General features: G+C 37.0%; 1 protein-coding gene across 3 annotated transcripts in view; it reads left to right on the plus strand.

The window, feature by feature from the left end:
* The window catches only part of LOC127627740 (poly [ADP-ribose] polymerase tankyrase-1-like), a 130967-nt gene that overhangs the window by 78700 nt on the left and 31659 nt on the right, over positions 1-20608 (plus strand). For 2 of the 3 annotated variants that reach the window (XM_052104260.1, XM_052104262.1), the window contains 7 exons: positions 356-376; positions 1985-2079; positions 2283-2349; positions 10403-10589; positions 13867-13988; positions 14733-14824; positions 14960-15038. In XM_052104260.1, the coding sequence (XP_051960220.1) occupies positions 356-376; positions 1985-2079; positions 2283-2349; positions 10403-10589; positions 13867-13988; positions 14733-14824; positions 14960-15038 (663 nt within the window). The remainder of the gene's footprint in view (positions 1-355; positions 377-1984; positions 2080-2282; positions 2350-10402; positions 10590-13866; positions 13989-14732; positions 14825-14959; positions 15039-20608) is intronic. The other variant, XM_052104261.1, reaches the window with a different exon arrangement.

Below are 20608 nucleotides of genomic sequence, written 5' to 3' on the forward strand. Positions count from 1 at the left end.
TGATTTGGCACCAACTCTTCTATCAAGTCAGCACAAACTCCCCGGAGAGTAAAAGAATGATCGACTGCAGCCTCAAATTGTTCACATTTCCTCGCAGTGTTGAAATATTATTTCTGTCACCATCACAATGCAATGCTGCTTCTCTGTCTGCAGGCGCTTTGGACATTTGGGTTTAATGATAAAGAGCCATATGTCCAAGAAAAGTTACTTTATAAAAGACAAGAACTCATTACAGGATGTGCCAAAATAACATATTAACATATCATTAAGTCATTATTTGTGTTTTTGTTGTTTTTGTTTGTGTGTTTGTTTTTGTTTTGTTTTTATTTGTCATTCTGGCGACATTGTCTATCAGTCGACATCTCAAAAAATGCTGGTAAGTTGTTTTTCCGTTAAAAGCCTGATCTTGATTGCATTTATTTTGGTTTTGTTTTTTGGTTTTTTACTTTATTTGACATTATATTAATCGGTTTGCTGGTCCAGAAACTTTTCACATTGTGGACTTGGGCTTTTTGGGCTTGAGTGGCCATTCTTCATTCACACACAGCAGCTTTGTGAATGCATTGGTTTGGGGTAAAGTTGTTGGGGGTTAACCCTGGTGTGGACCTTCTGTACTAAAGAGGCAGCTTTGGATACCAACTGCTTTTTAAGTGAGCTCTAATTTACCACCTTCAAACACTTTTATTTGGTTGGTTTCTTGTCTTTTACATCCTCCAAAGTAGTGTGCATGCCTACAAAAGCTTGTCACTGTTGATCATTGTTGATCATTATTTTGTAATATAAGGGTGCGACTTAAGTTTTCCCATTTATTTTGGATTGATTTTTCATTGTTTTCAGCTTTGTGGAATGATCCATGTTTATTGCAGGAGACACATGCAGTTTGCGCATTGTGCTTTGCTCGCATTGATACACGGTTATTGTTTACTGTCGTCTTGTCGCATTTCATTGGAGAATTTTTGGGGGTTTGATTTGTTTGTGCTACCTGATTCTCATTTAATTTTGATTTGTATTTGATTGACGTGGTTTCTTTTGTTTTGATGTGTTGTTCTTGAATGCATGAATGCTTGAAGTTTGAAAGTTAAAGGCATGGCCCATCCAAAAATGAGAATGTTATCATAAAAGTCATATCACATATGACTTTTATTCTTCTGTGGAACACAACATGAGATATTAGGCAGAAGGACGGCCTCAGTCACCTTTCATTTTGAAGAGACAATGCAAGTGAGTGATGATTGAGACTTCCTGCCTAGTGCCTAACATCTCCTTTAGTGTTTCACGGATGAAAGGAAGTCAGATGGGATACATTTTAATTTTTGGGTGAACTATACCTTTAAGTAACGTGCTCATTTGATGTTTGAACAAAGGATTTTCTATTTGCTTCTTGCAATCATGCTGTCTTTTAATTTGAATTTTCTTGTTTCATTTTTGTTGGCTTGACACCCAAAATATCAGCTACTGTCTTTAATTAGCTCTCATCAACATATGGGTGATGTGAATTTTTGGAATGATCACTGCATTGTGGGAGCCGTTGTTATACCCCCGCTGTGTCCTTTACACAATATTTGGTTTTAAGTACCGTATTCATATCACGTTAGCCGTATTTTGATACGTTGAGTCCAAATCTCTCAGCGGGATGCAAAAATCCTACAGTGTCAAATTTGTTTAGAAGGTTCCTCAAGCTGCAGAGGTGCAGTGAAGTGTGACTTCCTCACTGCAATGTTCAAGCCTAAATCCACTTCTTCCTGGAGGAGAGGAACCTCAGTTTGGGTTTAATTTATTCACATGTTCGTGAAACCAAGACCTCCCTTAGTCCCTTGGCAACCAGATATCAGAAAAGATGGGAAATAGCTACTCTAATACTTTCTAAGAGGCAAGAAGAAGAGAAAGATGCTTCTTGATTCTGTTTCAAAAGAGGTGTTGTGAAATCTTGCAGGATCTGTATGGATCTTAAATCTTTAAGCAATCGTTCTGTTCTCTCCCATAGTCCACTCCTTTACATCTGGCAGCTGGGTACAACAGAGTCCGAATAGTTCAGCTGCTTCTCCAACATGGAGCTGATGTTCACGCTAAAGATAAAGGGTAGGTCTGCTTGTGTTTTTCTCTTTGCTATAATATGTATGAATAAAGTTGCATTAACCGTTTCATAATTTTCTACATGCTGGGTAAAAACATTGGTTCATTAATTTGGTCTGCTTTTGACCAGATATTAGTTGTGAGAAGTGAGAGCGCATTTTGCTTGTAAATGAAGTAACGATATTTGTGATTTCACTTTTAAACTCTAGGGGTCTTGTTCCTCTACACAATGCCTGCTCGTATGGACACTATGAGGTTACAGAGCTGCTGCTAAAGGTACGAATAAAAACCTCAGTGTGTTTGTGTTTGGATATTTGTGTATGTCTGAGTTTAAAAGCAATTCTCTTCCATGTTATAGGTGTTTAAGCGATACTTTTTTTTTTTTGGTATTTTTTAATGGAAAGGTATGCAAAAAATGTTCCTACTTCGTGAAAGATAAACTGAAATAAGTGTTGAGATATCTCACCTGTCTCTGTGACAGCTCTAGACTTTGGATACAGCAAACAATAATCGGACCGCGCGTCCTGGGACACTTTCTGCCTGGGACACTTTCTGAATTTTTGTCCTAGCCATTCACAACCACGATGACAATGAGACATTTTGTGGGGTCGCTGTGATTAAATCTCATTGGTCTCCTGCTCCATAGTCATATGTGATTTATTAAACCGCAAAATGTTGTGATTAAATGACATAAATAGCCTACACGGTCTATTTATAGATGCCAGATGAAGCAGGCTCAGTGTTAACACTGTTGGAGCATTTCTCTTTAAATTAACATTAATGTTTTCTGCATACACCATGATGGTGTGTTGAAGTACAACATGACAACAATCACCGTTTATCTCCTTGTTTCATCCCAACTTACAATTATGCCAGTGATCGCCGGGATAGTACGAAGGTACATTCAGCTGACATCTCACCATAACCACAGAAGCGGTAGCCTGTGTTATGTACTGTTTATGCAGCGTGTTATAATTCAACTTCATTTCTAATGAAAAAAAAAAATAAGCTCAAAGGTCTGAAATATCCCACTATCCACAACGTGAAGTTTTTATGAACTCAAATATGTATACAAATTATATATCTTAAGTATCTTAAGATAGAATTTACTACTAACAGTATTTCATTAACCGTAATTAAACAATAACCAAATTCGAACTAAGCAGTCTATGTGTTTAAATACACTGAACCAAGCATATAATACTCGCATTTCTTAAAGGTCCCCTGACATGCTTCTTTTTGTAGGCTTTGATATAGGCCTTAGTGGTCCCTACTACTCTATCTGAAATCTCTTTTACAAAATTCAGCCTTGGTACAGAATTATAGCCACTACAAGCCAACCCATAATGAGCTTTCCTTCAGACGTGCCGTTTCGTTGTCTGTAGTTTTAAATGCTAATGAGGAGGAGAAAGGCGGGGCAAGGTGTAGTGTGGGTGTGGTCTTGACCAGCTTGCGGCAACGGTACCATCAGCATGTTTACATTGGATATATTGCAATGGCACTTAGACACGCAGTCGTTCAGATGTTGCGAACGAATCTTTTCACACTCATTCACACCATAAGACGATATTAAAGTGTTAATATCTACATCTTTAAAGAAATATCAACAGTAAAACATTTTACCTCTCCTAAAAAAAGAAAGAAAAATTACCTACCTTTCGGAGTTGTTCGCGTCGCTGCCGTAGTGATTTCATACGTGAAGTGCGAACACCGCAGCGCGTGAGCTGTTATTCAGTGCGTATGAGAACTGTCAACGCGATGGTCGTTTTCCTTCAAAGTGGTGGGATTTCTCTTACAAATAGCCTACGTTCAGTCAAAGAGCTGCAAACGCAGTCAATAGCTTTTAGAAATCCATGGTAACCGAGAAAGCCCTCCACAACTTCGCTCTACTGTGACCGAGTAAATGAAATTTATCCATTGATCCTTCTGGGGATTGGATGAAGGAAGTAAAAAAGACTTCTGTGATCATTTGTGCATTCAATTATTGAGCAACTTTTGTGCTTCGATCGGTCACACGCCATGATATCTCTCGAGGATAAACTCGTTCATACTTCCTAGCTCGTTTTCTCATTGGCGGGTCAAATTCTCTGGGCGGGCAAAGCAGAGAAGGGGGAGGTAACCTCCCCCTATATGACGTCATATAGGGGGAGATTCAAGATCAGCCCGTTTGAGATCTCATTTTCTCACAGACAGAGAAAGATAGCCAAAACTCGGTTTACACCGACTGAAATTTCTAGACATGAGGGGACCAAATACAGGCTAGGGGAACTAATATTAATGTTAAAAAACCTCAGAAAGTGAAAATTTCATGTCAGGGGACATTTTAGTGTATTAAATTATATTATATCTAAACAATAGGCTATTTGCACATATTACTTTGAGTCCTCCACATGCATTTTGCGATATTAAGGTTAACGATTAATTGATTGTTAATTTCCACAATGATTGATTATGAAAATGTCTGAAAATTGACATCCCTAATGCCAATAGTTGCTTTTTAGAACTATTGTTTATCGATGTAGATAGTATTTTTTTTTTATGTTTTCCTCTTTGGCTGGCACTGGAGGATTCTACAGTTAAAATGGCATGGTTCCACAGTAGAACACTGGCCTTTATAGGTGAGATTAAAATAATCACTGACAACTTGTTGGGATTTGCTGTTTCTAACATTTTCTTAATTTAAAATATGAATTCATATTTTTTATCCTCACTTCATTAACGCATGATTTGATATTTGTTACATAGTGGTTATCTTAGTTACCGTAGACTTCGTCAGTTCAAACCAGTCTGGCCATTCTCCGTTGACCTCAAGGCATTTCTGTCCACAGAAGAGCTGCTCACTGAATGTTTTTTTGTTTTTGGCACCAATCTGAGTAAATTCTAGAGACTGTTGTGTGTGAAAATCCCAGGACATCAGCAGTTACAGAAATACTCAATGTATATACTCACTGATGTGAACATTAACTGAAGCTCCTGACCCATATCTGCATGATTTTATGCACTGCACTGCTGCCACACAGCTGATTAAAAATTACATTGATGATTGTTGGTGCCAGACAGGCTGGTTTGAGTATTTCTGTAACTGCTGATCTCCTGGGATTTTCACACAACTGTGCCTAAAATTCACTCCGATTGGTGCCACAAAAAAAAAAGAAATTAAGACATCTAGTGTGCAGCAGTTCTGTGGATGGAAATGCCTTGTTGATAAGAGAGATCAACAGAGAATGGCCAGACTGATTTGAACCGACAAAGTCTACAGTAACTCCGATAACCGCTCTGTACTATTGTGGTATAGAAGATAATCTCTGAATGCTATTTTTAGATGCGGGTTGGCACTGTTTTGGCAGCACATCTCATATCAACACTGTGCTCTCCAACCTAGTTCAAACCATTAAAAGGGCTGTTTTATCGCAATGAACACTGGAGAAATATTTTTTGTGGAAATTCTTGCCACTTCAATGGAGAAAAGGGAAACAAAATTACAGTTCAGTGCAATTTATACCTTCCAGCTGTGAAGATGCAGTGATGATTGAAGACCCACACAAAAATCACTTTAACAAGGCTAGCTAAAATTAGTCATAAGTGTTCCCTAATTTCGCTGTCGGAACGTCTTTCGATTGTTTTCATGGGAGCAGGAATAGAAGCGGAGAAACAATCACTCCCTCTGGAGAACTGCCAGTATTCCGGTACACCGGATGAACTGAACTGAAAATATTAAGTTCTTAGGGGAAAAGTGCAGTTGATAATTGATCTGATTTTGATAGTTATTATAAATGTATTGTTAAGAACAGTTCAAAGGTATGGGTGAGGGAGAAATACTGGCAAATGTATCATTTGAAAACTTGTAAAAAGTAGGAATAAGTAAATCAAGACACACTAAAAACTTTACATCTTTTTTTATATATATATTCTTTTGAAAAGAGAATTAGATGGGCAAGGAGGAGGCGAGAACCGGCTTGACAATATAAATAATAGTTTAATCAAAAACTTAAACACACACATGACGGACATGGCCGTAAACGATCTCTCTCTCTTCTCTCTCTCTCTCTCTCTCTCTCTCTCGCACCATCCTCCGCAGTCGGCCTTTATCCCTCTCGGAGGCTTGATTAGACTGATAAGGGACCGGGTGTGTAGAATCACACACATAAACGTTAGCTGGTGATGTTTGACTGTGGATCATGAGCAAGCAGAGGTATTAATAGTAGTAATAATGATGAAGATAGCATGTATTCTACCTATTTCAGTTGAAAATTAATGAATGGTCAGTGCCAATTAGTCAACATGCTAACAGAAATACATGGCAGAATTAAACTTTGTAGTGTTTTTGAATCTGAGGTATATCCTGTCATATTTTGTTGTTAACCAATACATAATTCAGTGCATCTGTTCTAACTGTATTTGCTTGATGAAAAAATTTACTTAAGTTCTGTAACAGATAGAGGACTCACCTGATTTGGTTAAAAATGCAGAGTTCTACATTTGAACATATTCTGTATTCCTATTAAGGTTTTCATGTTTTTATTCTTATACTGTATATAATTATAGCTACATCACTCATAACATTATTCAAATAGTTTGTTTGCATTCAGAAGGCATGATTAAAAGTCTTTGAGAAAATATAGCTTGTCTCTTGACTTTATTCACATATGCGATTTTGAGGTAATCAAAAAGTAAATCAGTAATCTGATTACATTACTTTCTTAACTGGATTAAGTTACAGAATACATTTTTTACTAAATTGTCTGTATTTGGAATGGATTATATTTTAAAAGCAACCCTGTATATAATATATAATACATATACGTATATGTATATGTATATGTGTGTGTGTGTATATGTATATGTGTGTGTGTGTATATGTATATATGTGTGTGTGTATATGTATGTATGTATGCATGTATGTATGTATGTGTGTATATGTATGTATGTATGTATGTATGTATGTATGTATGTATGTGTATATATATATAAATATATATGCATGTGTATATTTATATGAATATATATGAGTGTGTGTGTGTATTCAGTTACTTGTAGTTATTATTGGGATTTTGGATCAATAATAAACAACATCTACATTTTGGACTCTTGTTGCCCATCACATTATTGAAAGCCAATTTTTTTAACATTCTATAATTCGATTTTAAAAACTGTAAGCCGATTAATCAGTTATCAGCTTTTTCCACCACCTTAGTTATCAGTATCTGCAAAGTCCATCGGTTGACCTCTTCTTAAGGGTGAATGACACGCTGTTCTGCATGCAAAAAACAAACAAAACAAAAAACAGAATTGTTAATAATATGATACTGGAATCAGGTCAATGTTGTATTTAGGATTGTGCTGTGAGGATCTGTATAATATCTCTTAATTTGATAAAAAATAATACAATATCATGTTGAAAATGTATTGTTATATTTTCATTTGATTAAAGTTTGAATGAATGTAATATTTAAACACCATTTTGATGAAAACATTGAAATAAACTGTTGATATGCAGGTCAAAAAAACAAAACATGGATCGGACTTTGTATTGGCGAGTACTAATAAAAAAGTATTGGTACTTGTTCTTAAAAAAAAGTAATTATCGGGACATCCCTAATAATAATACGAATAATAAGAATAAAAGAAGACATTATTTTATGAATTATACAAAGCATATTTTCTGTATGGAAACAATAAATAGAATAGTTACATTTAAAAAAATTGGCTTTTCATTTAGTTTTGATGCATGTCCGGTTTAAGCCCCTCCCGCCCACACCCGGTTATATTCAAATACAGTTCAGATAATTTTGCCATTGATACAGATACAAATACCCTTTGTATTTTGGTCCTTTATTCCCCTGTAAAAATATCTAAACATCCTTAAAACAAGATACATTAACTTGAGAAGAAAATAAGTCTTGTTTTCACAAAACTTTGTTAGATTTCTCTGAAGTTTATGCATGAACCAATAAAAAGTGTATTGGTGAACGGCAGAAGAAAAATAAACTTGTTTTATATATATATATATTTTTTTTTGCGTTAAGCATGTCCTATGAGTTTATGTCCAAACACAAGCTTTCCCTTGAGCCAGAATTTCCACAGAGTACAGCCTTTAACTGGCCCAGCTTCCTTTATTTACAAAACCGCTATATGGGACACTATGCTCACAGTGTGTTCTCCCATGTTCGCTGTGTCAACAGAGCCCTGCTGAGTGGCCAGCCTGTCTCTAGAACAAAGTCTGGAGTTTGATACACTGCAGAGTCTAACACTGCATGCTCTCGCCCTCTGTAAAGCTTATCACAATATCAGCAGCCCCCAGATCTCCTTAAGCCCTGTGAATCATAAAATCAGATTAAATGTGCTGTGCAATGATCAAAAAGACAATTAAGAAACCTTGTATCATACACCACTTTATTGAGAATGCATTTGTGTTTCTATATCAGTGGAGTTGCTCAAGGCTGTTCGTTTGGGTGGTTTTCATACAGGGCACGTTTGCTGCTGTCTGCGTCCAAGTGCGATTGTTCCCAGCGCCCCCTGCAGCGTTTTTTTTAATTAATTTGGTGTGCATTATGCACACCAGAGTTAATGACGCTTGTGCCACTGTGCATCTTACATGCCATAATTCAGCAGATATGCATGTCCAGGAAAAGGTGACTATTTCTGATGCTCACAAAGTCTTTTTTGAGGAGACAGCTGGTTACGAGCAGTATTTGCAGCGCTGCATATGTTCCCCTGTCAATCAAGTTACACGTGTGTGTTTTTGTGCAACAAATTATGTCATCATGCTTAAATCTGCAAAAAGCATGCGTAAGTTATGTTACTTCTGAAGAAGTGCAGACCCAAGTACAGGTTGCTTTCTCACTCATGCAAACTATGCCACAGTTCCATTGCAACCGAGCTCAGACCACCTCCAACAGGTAGTCTTGGGTGTGGTACCACAATCCGCTCACCGTTCTGCAAAACTGCTTTCATGTACATTTACGCATTGTGCAGACGCTTTTATCCAAAGCGACTTACAGTGTACTTATTACAGGGACAATCCCCCTGAGCAACCTGGAGTTAAGTGCCTTGCTCAAGGACACAATGGTGATGGCTGTGGGGATTGAACCAGCAATCATTACCAGATTACCAGTTATGTGCTTTAGCCCACTACGCCACCACCACTCCATAAAAAAAAATCATGCAAACTGTGATCTGTTTCAGACTTCCAGTGTGAAAGCCCCTTTGGATCTTGTTGCCCATGAGCTCTTATCTGGCGTATCTCATTTCGAGTTTGTTTTTCTTTTTTATATAGTCAGTTTTATCATTTTTGCAGAATAATCTGCACAGATAAAATCAATAAAGTTTTTAGAGTTAGTAATAGTTAATGGTTTTTTTCATAAATATATTACCAGTTTCTCCACAAGAATTGCAATGTTTACATACTAGTTTAAAGCACCGCGGCAAAATAAATAATTTTTTTGAGCTTGAAGTGTGAATTGAATTTAATGAGTTAAAAGGGTTGTGAGGTGCAAAATAAAACAAATACAAAATGTTTCTATTGCGTTATGTTTGCTGGCTGCACGCCAAAAAAAAAACAAGCATACAGCGTGACCAGTGTAGTCTGATTGACGAACAAATGACTCTTTTGACTGGGTTTTTTAATGAAACGTTCATAAAAACACTCCCGATAACTCCTGAGTTATCGTTTTGATTCATTAATCATTTATCATTTTGTAAGTGGTTACCAAATTAAAATTACTTACTGAACCACAAGTCGTCATAATTTCATTAATGTCCGACTCTAAATGAACCGAGAACTGTTTCGGTGTCGTTTAACAGTTGTAGGTTGAATTGAAGTTACAAAGTTCTTTTTTTTATTAATTTTTTATGGTATATTACTAAATTACATTTCATATTTTCATTCTATTTCTGTATATGGATTTTAAAAACTACTGCCAGATAAATTGGAATACCGCTCACACACCTTAGTTGTCAGTATATACAAAATCCATTATTGGTCAACCTCTAGTGTATAGTTTGTTACATGCCAGTTGAAATAATGTATTTTCAGCTTGAGGTGTTTTAAGCGCTTCATACTGTTTATCCTTGCGTCTGAATGCAAGTTGATGTTCCTCCCTCCTGGAAAACTGCCATTTTCTAAAAATGTGTTAGATATTCTTTTCCCTCAGTGGTATTACCACAGCTTCTGGTGCATTGCAGGCTCCCCCTTAGATAGAAATTCATAATCGATTCTAAAACTGTTGGAGTAAAACTCTCTAATGTTCTCAAAGTATCTGAAAATGAATCTGGTTCCCTCCTTGCTGTGTGATCCAGCCTTCATCTTACCCTGAATGTTTTTCTGTAGCATGGGGCGTGCGTCAATGCCATGGACCTCTGGCAGTTCACCCCTTTGCATGAGGCCGCCTCCAAGAATCGCGTGGAAGTGTGTTCGTTACTGCTGAGTCATGGAGCCGACCCCACTCTGGTCAATTGCCATGGAAAGAGCGCGGTGGATATGGCCCCGACCCCAGAACTCAAAGAGAGGCTCACCTGTGAGTATAAAAATTTTTTATACCTACATCAGTACTTTTCTACTTAAATTTGGCAAGGTAGTAAAGTCCTAAACATTAAAACAGAGGTTTATAATGAACAAAGTAGATCCTAGTCTAATTACCAGTGATGAATCAGAGTAAAACATTTGTGTTGATATCACTTAAAAGTTTAACATTGACCATGTTTACAAGCATTTAAGAAAACCGTTTATTCCAGGGTTATTGCAGTAAGCACCATTCTGAAACGTCATGTAAAGGAGAACAAAGATTTCCTTACGACGTTTATGGGATCAAGAGAGTGGTTTAACACAGTATTTCCCAACCAGTAGTGTGCCGCGAAAGTTTGTCAGGTGTGATGTGGAAAATTATCAAATTCCACAAAATAAATAAATGCATGAAAAAAACATTATAACTTCAGGGATCAAAACTCCTCACTTTTCAGGGAAATTCGCAGTTTTGAAAACATAATCGCTCACTTTTGTAATTGTGAAGAGAGATGGTTAATGTGCAAAAGTGAGTGATATTTATACACGTTAAGGGTCTTTCACATGACTCGCATCAGCGCTGCTGAATACATTGAAGTTTATGAAGTGACGTCACTTTACACCAAAATGTTTTTTACACACGTTTTTGCTTCACCAACAATGTCTTTTGAGAGTACTAAGCAACAAGAAATATTTAAAAACTGTCCAAATGTGTGAAGAGACATTGAATGTCTCATAATTTCTTTTAATTATATATTACCTTGTTGTTTACACACATATAAAGTTTGATATGTAGCAAACTCGTAAAAATCGACTCTCTGTGATGCTTTCTGCAACTCTTGTCATGTGGAGGGCAATGCGGCGCATGATGCTGTGTTCAGCCTCCCGAAATCAAATTAAAATTGCAATGAGAAGTCTGACGGAGGCAAAGACGCAAAATCTAATGACAATTGTCTCAGCATCAGTCTCCCTTGATGCGTTTGATTATGCACAGGCAAGCATCCAGATTATGTCGATGCGGACCAGGAGGAAGGTTGAGCTGTCGATTGAGTTCTATTCCGTTCATTTTTTTATGTGTTTTGTTCATATTTTAATTGGATTTGTTTTTAATGTTTTTAATGTTGCGTAGTTCATATGTCGTGTTTTAATGGCCTCCGCTGTCACTGCGGGGAAAAAACATTCATCTGCTTGTATGGTGTCTCTGTTGTTCAGCTGTTCTCTTCATAAATAAATAAATGCATAAACTGCTGTATGCTCGTCCTGTAAGTGCATGATTAAAAAAGAAAATGTGAATGAAAATAAAAGCTATTAAATGTCTTATCATTAAAATATGAAAATTAATATTATGGGTAATAATAGATTATGACCCAATTTTTACAACCCTGTCTGTCAAAATGATGGACGATGAGAAAGTCTAATGCAAACACTGTATGTGACTTTTTTTTTTTTTTGCCATTGTTGAATTTCAAACTTCACAAGTTAACACGCTACTAAGACGGCCAGAAAACATGGACAAGTTCTTGAAAAGGAAAAATGTTGACGATGGTTAGCCTATGTGGGATAGTGGTGTGCCATAGAATTTTTTTTGCCGTGGCAGAAAAAAGGTTGGTAAACACTGGTTTAACATACCCAGGTTTCTCCCAGAGAATGTGGCTTATGTGATCATGTAAACACATAAGCTGCATTCTGATGGGAGTTTGAAGATCGTGCATATGCGTGAACATACAGGATAGCATGCGTCATAGGATGGAGCCCAACAGCAAGTCAACACAGTGGAAAGATTTCGACATTTCCCAGAGTTTAGTGAGAAATGCATATACACTATAAATCATTTATACACACCAATGTAAAATATCGACTGCCCCTCACGTTCACATATACGTGCTTGTACATTGGGGGAATCCCAGAGTTTTACTAAAGAGGGAAACCCCACTATTGCAGCGAAATTCCGCTACAGGTCATGATGCAGAGTCAATGGAAACAAAAACAGCAACAATTCTGGAATATCTGGAAATAAAGCAAAGTAATGGGGAGTAAAATAGTGAGGTCTTCCTCACATGGCATATTTGTTATTTACATAAGCGTTGGTGGGAAATTACATTGCTGTGGAGAAAGCTGCTTACTGACTGAGCCACATGTATACGTGAGTAAAAAGTATGCCGCTTATACTGTGCATGTAGACTGGAATTCTGCTTTCTCGAAACAAGCCGTGTTCGGGTGTCCATGTAAACGTGGCCATTGTGGCTCTGTGGCACTATCAAAATATTACTCCTTTGGTAGAGTGGTCTGTTCAGCTCAACACAGCAGCATTGGCTCAAACAATAGCATGAGGTTTGGGTGGTACCCTCTGTTTGTACACCTGATAGAAGTTTTATTAAAATACAAAGGCACTCAAGACTGCGCTATATTGTTATTAGGGCGTTATTATGCCACCCCTTTAGCAATGACCATATTCACGTCAAAGCATGGCTTCAAGTTCCTTACTACTTTTATAATACTAACTCCTAAACCTTATCGCATAAGAGAAATGCAATGGCAATAGACCAGAATCTTTCAGCATTTCCCAGCACAAGTTGCATCAAAGCCCAAAAAAACAAACATTCCTCCACCTTGCAAGTGTGAGTAAGCTATAAGCAGATCGCTCTGATTGTTCCTGACACATTCTTTCCTGGCACTGAGACAGATACCTCAAGATTTCCAGAAAGACTGCTTTAAAAGTACAATACTCTCATTCTGCATTATTCAATTGCAGTGGAGTCTGAGCTTCAGTGTGCTGATGAGGTTGGCAGACAATATCATTATATATATATTGCCTGTGAATTCTCCATCTGGTTTCTCCCAGTGTGCAGTAGAGTGAAACTTTTGCTGTGTAAAGATTTTCCTTTATGTTGAATTTGTGTTTGGTTTCGAGTCTGTGCGGATGTATATTTTAAGATATGAACACTTTTTGTTTTCCTTCTTTGCAAGTCACTTTGGAGAACAGTGCCTGGTAAATGAGAACATGTATATTTAGATGTAATATGATGTGTAGAGTGCTATGCATAAAAGCATAACAGATTGTATGCACAGAGAAATCGGTATATATGAAATTCATTCAAGCAGGTCAAATGGATCAGTTGCACATTGTAGATATCCTGACTGTAATATTTGCTGCCATAAAGCCAGATCGCATTATAGCTGTGAATCTTAAATTATTTTTCACGCTTTGTCTTGATGAATTATGTCTTCCACTGGCTTCTCTCAGTGCTTCTTGCATCATCTTTCTAAATATTCTCTGTTTTCATTTGATCCAGATGAGTTTAAGGGCCACTCTCTGCTCCAGGCAGCACGAGAGGCAGACATGACCAAAGTGAAGAAGACCCTGGCGCTTGAGATCATCAACTTCAAGCACCCACAGACGCAAGAGACAGCACTGGTGAGCTCCTGCCTATCCACTTCAAAGTTACACTGCTAGTAGATCAGGATGAAGGAAAATATTAAAGGAATATTTCACTGCAAAAGGAAAAAGGTATAATTTACTCACCCATGTGTCATACCTTTTTGACTTTCAAAAGGAGAAATTTTGAAAAGGGTACCTGTAGCTCTTTTCCATGCAATTACAAAAAATGGGTACTGGAGATTTCAAGCTTAAAAAAGGATGCCAAAGCAACATAAATCATTAAAGTGGTCCATATGACTTGTGTGCTATATTTCAAGTCTTCTGAAGTCATATGATAGCTTTGGGTGTGAAACTAACTGAAATTTAAGTCATTATTCACTGAAAATCTTGACATCCACACTCTCCTGTCTGTTAATGAGAGAAGGGATTTCTGATTAGTGAATGAATCGTTCAGACCAGTGTTGTGACCTGGATAAACATTCTTCAATAAATGAGTGAATGTTTATTTTTGTGTGAACTATTCATTTTACAGACTTCCCATGGTCATGGAAAACCTTTTAAGACATGGAAATGCCATGTACATTTCTCTTATGAATATTATTTTTGTAGTTTTGCTCTAAAATATTTTATCAAATAGAAATTAAGTTGTAAATGCAATGTCTGTAAATAAAAAAAAACAATTCCTTATCCAGTAATCATGAACGACTGGAAATGTAATGGAAAAATATTGGAATTTCATTGTTCAAAAGGCTTTGACAAGACCTGTATCTTGTATTTCAGCACTGTGCGGTTGCCTCACCCCATCCAAAAAGAAAACAGGTCACCGAAATGCTGCTACGTAAAGGAGCCAATGTCAATGAAAAGAACAAAGAGTGAGTGAATGTGCCCATTACGTGTTGAAGTTGCAATAGTTTTTCCCCTGGAGATTCATGCCTTTCAAGGTCTTTCTCATGATCTTACCTCTGCCCCTTCCTGTCTCTATTATCATCTCCTCTCTCCTTGTGCAGCTTCATGACACCTCTCCATGTGGCGGCAGAGCGGGCACACAACGACATTATGGAGGTGTTGCAGAAACATGGGGCAAAGGTAAACATCTGTTCCTGCGTCAGCACGTGCCATATTCCATGCCTGTTCCTTCTAGTTCCCTACAGAGATGCAACACATCACATTTTCTCACACACCCATCACACATCCTCACACACACAGAGCACACATCTAACAATGCAATTCTCCTCACAATGTTTACAATGTACTCTGGCTTAAAGGTGTCATGAATTGGATTTTTATTTTATTTTATAATGTTAGTGTGATTTTCTTTAAATTAAAAGTAGTCATAATTTAGGAATAATTGGTAATTTTCTATCCAGTTTTTGTGCCTCTGATTCAAATGCTCCTTGTTTTTGGGGTGTTTTCTCTTGAAGACTTCAGTGTAAATGCCCACACTGTGATTAGGTAACATCCTTGCATGTGGATAATTGTAAATGACCTTACGTGCATATGGGGCTGTTTTAAAAAGTTCAGATGTTTTAAAAAAAATGACAACCGGAGGAATTCATCCATACATGTTTGAGCCAGAGTATGATCCCGAATTAACCCCTCCACAAACATAGTCTGTGACAGCCTGGTAAGTAATCACTGTAATTCACTTATCTATTTGTGTAATAGGTATTACTGTTATTGTTGTTTAAACCATGACGTGACACAACATCATACATAGTTGTGGCATTTTCCAATGGTGAAACATTTCTATGTTTTACAAATGCTGAGTAATGCATGACAGTACCAAATAAAGTGTAAATACATGGTGCTATCACATTTATAACTGTGAAAGGAAACACTTACTGTGCAACATGTAAACGTAAACAGGATACATTCACTGGTGTTTGACGCACTCTCGTTCATCATATAATCATCTTTCATCATATATTCAGTGTAGTGACAAACGCATACATTGTTCGTTACAATGAGTCATGTTTTCATTAAAAAGGAAATAAATTGTCTAAATATATTGATATCAAAACTCTTTAGGTGCATCTGTGGCAATTGTGCCACCACACCAACAGAACAAGAAAATATATGCTGCTTAGAGATCCCTGTGCATTAAAACTAATACACGAGTGTCTAAAATCACTAGAATCAAATACTCAGTACACATCTAACAGTCTGTAACATACGAAGCAAATCAATTAACATGGATAGTCACACTTGTTTGTTTCGACATCAGTGTTGGGCCCAATATAGTTGGCACTGCATCAACTTTTAATTTAAGTCTCTCTGCAAAGCCTTCTTTGAACTGTGTCTTGTTTGTGAAAGAATCATCAGTAAAATGAAACGAGCAAATTTCTTACCGATGCAATCCAGGACTTAAAGAGTCAGCCACTCTTTCTTAATGTTGGATACTTGCGAAGCAAATGCAAGAGATCTGGTTTCCCACAACCTGGCACTGCAACGTCTTGACATCTTCGTGGCCATTGTGACCCCTCCTATTGCTCCAAAAATAATGTCACCGCTCTACTCTTAACAGCAAGACGGGCCTAAGCAGTGTCGACAATAAAGTAGTCATTGATGTATTCATGCAGAGGCTGTGCTGACCTCACTATGACGTATTAGTGAGGAGGAAGTAGAGAACAAGCCGTTTTGGCACAGTGGTTTCAATAAAGCCTTTTTTTGGACTAACGAAGAAGTTTTGTGTTCTGAATTTTACATTATGTTTTAATAGTGCTATGAACTCTTATGTGAAGATATCATGGTAAATTAGATTTTCCACTTCATGAACCCTTTAAAGGAGTAGTTTACCTATCCTCATGTCGAGGAACCTGTTTGAAAATCTGCACATGTCATACATAAAGGGTACAGTATCTAAAACTGGCTGTTTTGTTCTACGAGTCAAAGAAAGGATGGAAAGAAAGAACTTGTCTTGTAAAACTAAATTATGACTGTTTTGGTGCAAGGAACCTTGAGTAACAGCATAAGTGGGGAAAATATTAAATGTTTCTATTGTAGAATTTGTCCCCTTTATAAATGCACACCATCTGTGCCTGTTCTCACCTGAGCAGAGAAAAATCTGTTCAGTGGAGCAGCCTTTCTGTCACATTTAAATCTGTGTGCAGTTGAGTCATCGTGTATAAATGGCAAGAGGAGAGCAATGAAAATTGCTAACACAGCTACATTTTATTCACTTAATTTCTAAGAGTAATTTTCCTGCTTATCAGTGGTTAAGATAATTGACAAAGATAGAAGAGCTCATCATCAGTATGGAGGGCTTTATATGCTAACATCTTCCTAATAAATGACCAAACATTCATCACCCCATTCACATTAAAGGAATAGTTCACCTTAAAATTACAATTCTGTTATCATTTACTCAAAATTAGAAAATTTGAAGAATGGACTCGCCACTCTTTTCACTGCATTTGAATGGGAACTGGAGCTTTCAAGCATCAAACAGAATGCAAAAACACAATAAAAGTGCCATTTAAGTGATTTATATCAGTGTTTCCTACCCATTTTTGACTTGAGTACTTCCTAAACTGAAGTAACACTTCATCAACACAAAACCGAAGATGTGTACCAAAAACTGAATATCATTTAACATTCTTTTGTATCAATATTGATTATTATTGACCAATCAGTATTGGTTTGATCTTTTAGGTTTCATTAGGGCTGGGTATTTAACATTATCATTAATATTGATTATTATTGACCAATCTGTCATGAATAGGGGTCTATTTATGAATGTCTAATTTGCTTTCATATGAAAGAAATTATCTCTCGGCTAATGCTGTTAATTAGCCTTCTAACATGGTACATTACGAAATATAAATTGTAAAAAAAAAAATGTAATCATTAGTTTTTCAAAATTTTGGTCACATTTTAGCTTTTTAAAACTGAAAAATTCCATGTATTGTATCAATAAACATGATGTCTTGAAATTAGACATTATATTGCATGCATGCTTTTTATCATGTTTATTGATAACTGGATTGATAACTGGATAAGTTGTACCATTTACAAGTAGATAAATTCATATGTAGATATTAATATTTTACCCATCCCTAAGCCTTATTATTTTTATTATTTTGTTAGCTTCAACATAGAAAAATCCTATTCTTATCTATATGACTTTTGCAGAACATTACAAGTCGTAGGATAGCATTGTGTGAGGAAAATACTAAATTAAAGTAATTGAGTAATGACAAAAGTTTAATATTAATCACATTAATCACATAATTCAAGTCTGATAGTTGCCATTTCATTGAAAGCAGGAATGTTTACAGTTTTTATTTTTGTTTACAATTTAAACAACCTTAAGGCCAAAGTATACTTGTTCCGTATGGCACTACATCGCATGACATAATTTTCGTCATCTGCCCACTGTTGATTAGAAATCAGACTCCTATCAAATTTTTTCTTCCCGCTACCTGATTGGTCCCTATCCCTAAAGTCCACCTTTACACCCAATCCTAACCTTTACCATCGTAGGAAGACCTTTGTCCCTCTCCCTTAAGGCCACACCTACCCCTAACCATAATCATACTAGGCAGTCAAAAATCGGCATGACACCTGACAGTCTGCTTGTAGCCCAGTTTTTTCTAGCCTCGCATAAATGTTGTCTGTGTGCGTCATCTAATTATGCACCTGGAGTTCTCATTAGTGAAGAGAAGAACAAAGCTGCCATAGTGTGCATGAGTGTTTGTACGGGCTCGCGGTCAAAAGTGTTTACTTCGGAAAAATTTCCAGTGAAACTGTATAAGTTAACAGCCTGGCTGCCCTAGTCACACAGCTGAACTATGTCAAAGAAACTGGAGGCCATTTACAAGCTACGTCAGTCATGCCATTACCTCTCCAGTGTAGGGAGGGGTGAAAGACTTCCAAATCAATGGAGCTCTTTTAGAGAGCCAAATCAGATAAGCATCGACTAAGTGATCAGGCATTCAGCTACTGTCTTGGCTGAGAGCATCAGGGCTGATCAGCTATTCTTAAGCGGAGAGGCAAGAGGAGCCGATACACCTGTAAATAATCTCATCCACTGTATGCCTTCTTTGTTCAAGCCGGTGTATCTAAAGAGCCTCCCATTCATCAAACTTGCATGTCCAAATTTCATGCAGGGTTGCATTATCCAGAGGTCTTTTTCATTGATGTTTTGTGGCTCTTTTGTTGCCTGGAGCATCTTGATTTTCAAAACCGACCTCCCTTGTGTTCAGATCCCAGTTCTTCTGCATGATCAATAAACCAGGAATGGGCTGCTATTACCCCAATTTCATCATTCTATCATCAGTATCCATCTGTTTCAATACAACCCTGCAGAAACCCATCCAATCGTTAACAGGTGTTGTCTCAGCTCACTGCCAAGCTTCAGTGGCCGGATTGACGTAAGACTTAAGTGACATAAATGAACTATATAATTAGTCAGGCTGGTGGTTCAAATACAAAAGGCTATTGTCACTAGTGTGTGTTTACAGAGCGTGTGGGGAAACTGTAAACAGATGTTAATAAATGGACCAGGAAACAGGAATAATAAAGCTATCTTAAAATAAACACATCAGCTCGTGTGTTACTGAGAAAAGCATCCGAATGTTTGCACTGGTTAGATGATTTTATTTTAAAAATGTTTGCATGTCTCACTCAAATCCATTTAATTGTTTGTAATCTAAACAATAATAATAAAAAAGTTGTTACTACACAACTATGTGTTGTTTAAAATTAGATTAAAATCTGACTTTTGGAAATGCTATTCAGTGTGCCTTGTTGGAATATTTTTTTTTATTTTTAGAAAATTACAAATTTTATATCGGATAGCACTTCACCGCATTAAATGACAGATGTAAAGTCTTTCCTTTTTCTGTTAATTCTGCCATTGCAATGTGAAAAAATACAACAGACACTACTGTCTTGCAATTTTGTTACACGATCAATGAACAATATTCCATGATAATACTTGTAATATCATGTCTCCCTCTGCGAATCTCCATTCCGCTTGCCTCTACTGTTTTCTAATCATGTGCATCACAAGTAAAACCAGGCTTTCCTCGCACGGTTCAGATGAAGCATATTTAGCCAAGTGCCGAAAATGAGACAAATATAATTAATTTGCTTCGGCGACCCGGAATATAGCTTTGGCGACCGGCAAAAAAAAATGTAAATGAAGGAAAAAACCCTGCCTATTAAAGTGATCAAGTCCGATCCATGAATGGACGACCTCGCAACTTACAGGTCTGCTGCTAACATCTTGGTGCCAGATACCACAGGACACCTTCAGAGGTCTTGTGGAGTCCATGTCTCGACAGGTCAGAGCTGTTTTTGTGGCACGAGGGGGACCTACACGATATTAGGCTGGTGGTTTTTATGTTGTGGCTGATCGGTGTATAGTGTGGTTGTGTCTGAATTCACTGGTTTTCAAACAGACAAAGTTTGGCTGTTTCAAGTGTGAATAACACAAAAAAATTACAATGAAAATCGATTTTAAGAAAACACCACTTAACGTTTGTATTGAGGTTGAGGTTAAATATGATTAAAATTTTAGATTAAAATTGGATTTTTGGAAATGTATTTCATTCTGCTCAGATTTAAAGTTTTTTCATCACAATGTTTCTGTAATGTCATACTCGTGCACAGTATGTGCAGTCCTGATTTCTTCTGTTTTTGTATATCTCGTT

This window comes from Xyrauchen texanus, chromosome 34 (assembly GCF_025860055.1).
Source record: "Xyrauchen texanus isolate HMW12.3.18 chromosome 34, RBS_HiC_50CHRs, whole genome shotgun sequence".
Lineage (NCBI taxonomy): Eukaryota > Metazoa > Chordata > Actinopteri > Cypriniformes > Catostomidae > Xyrauchen > Xyrauchen texanus.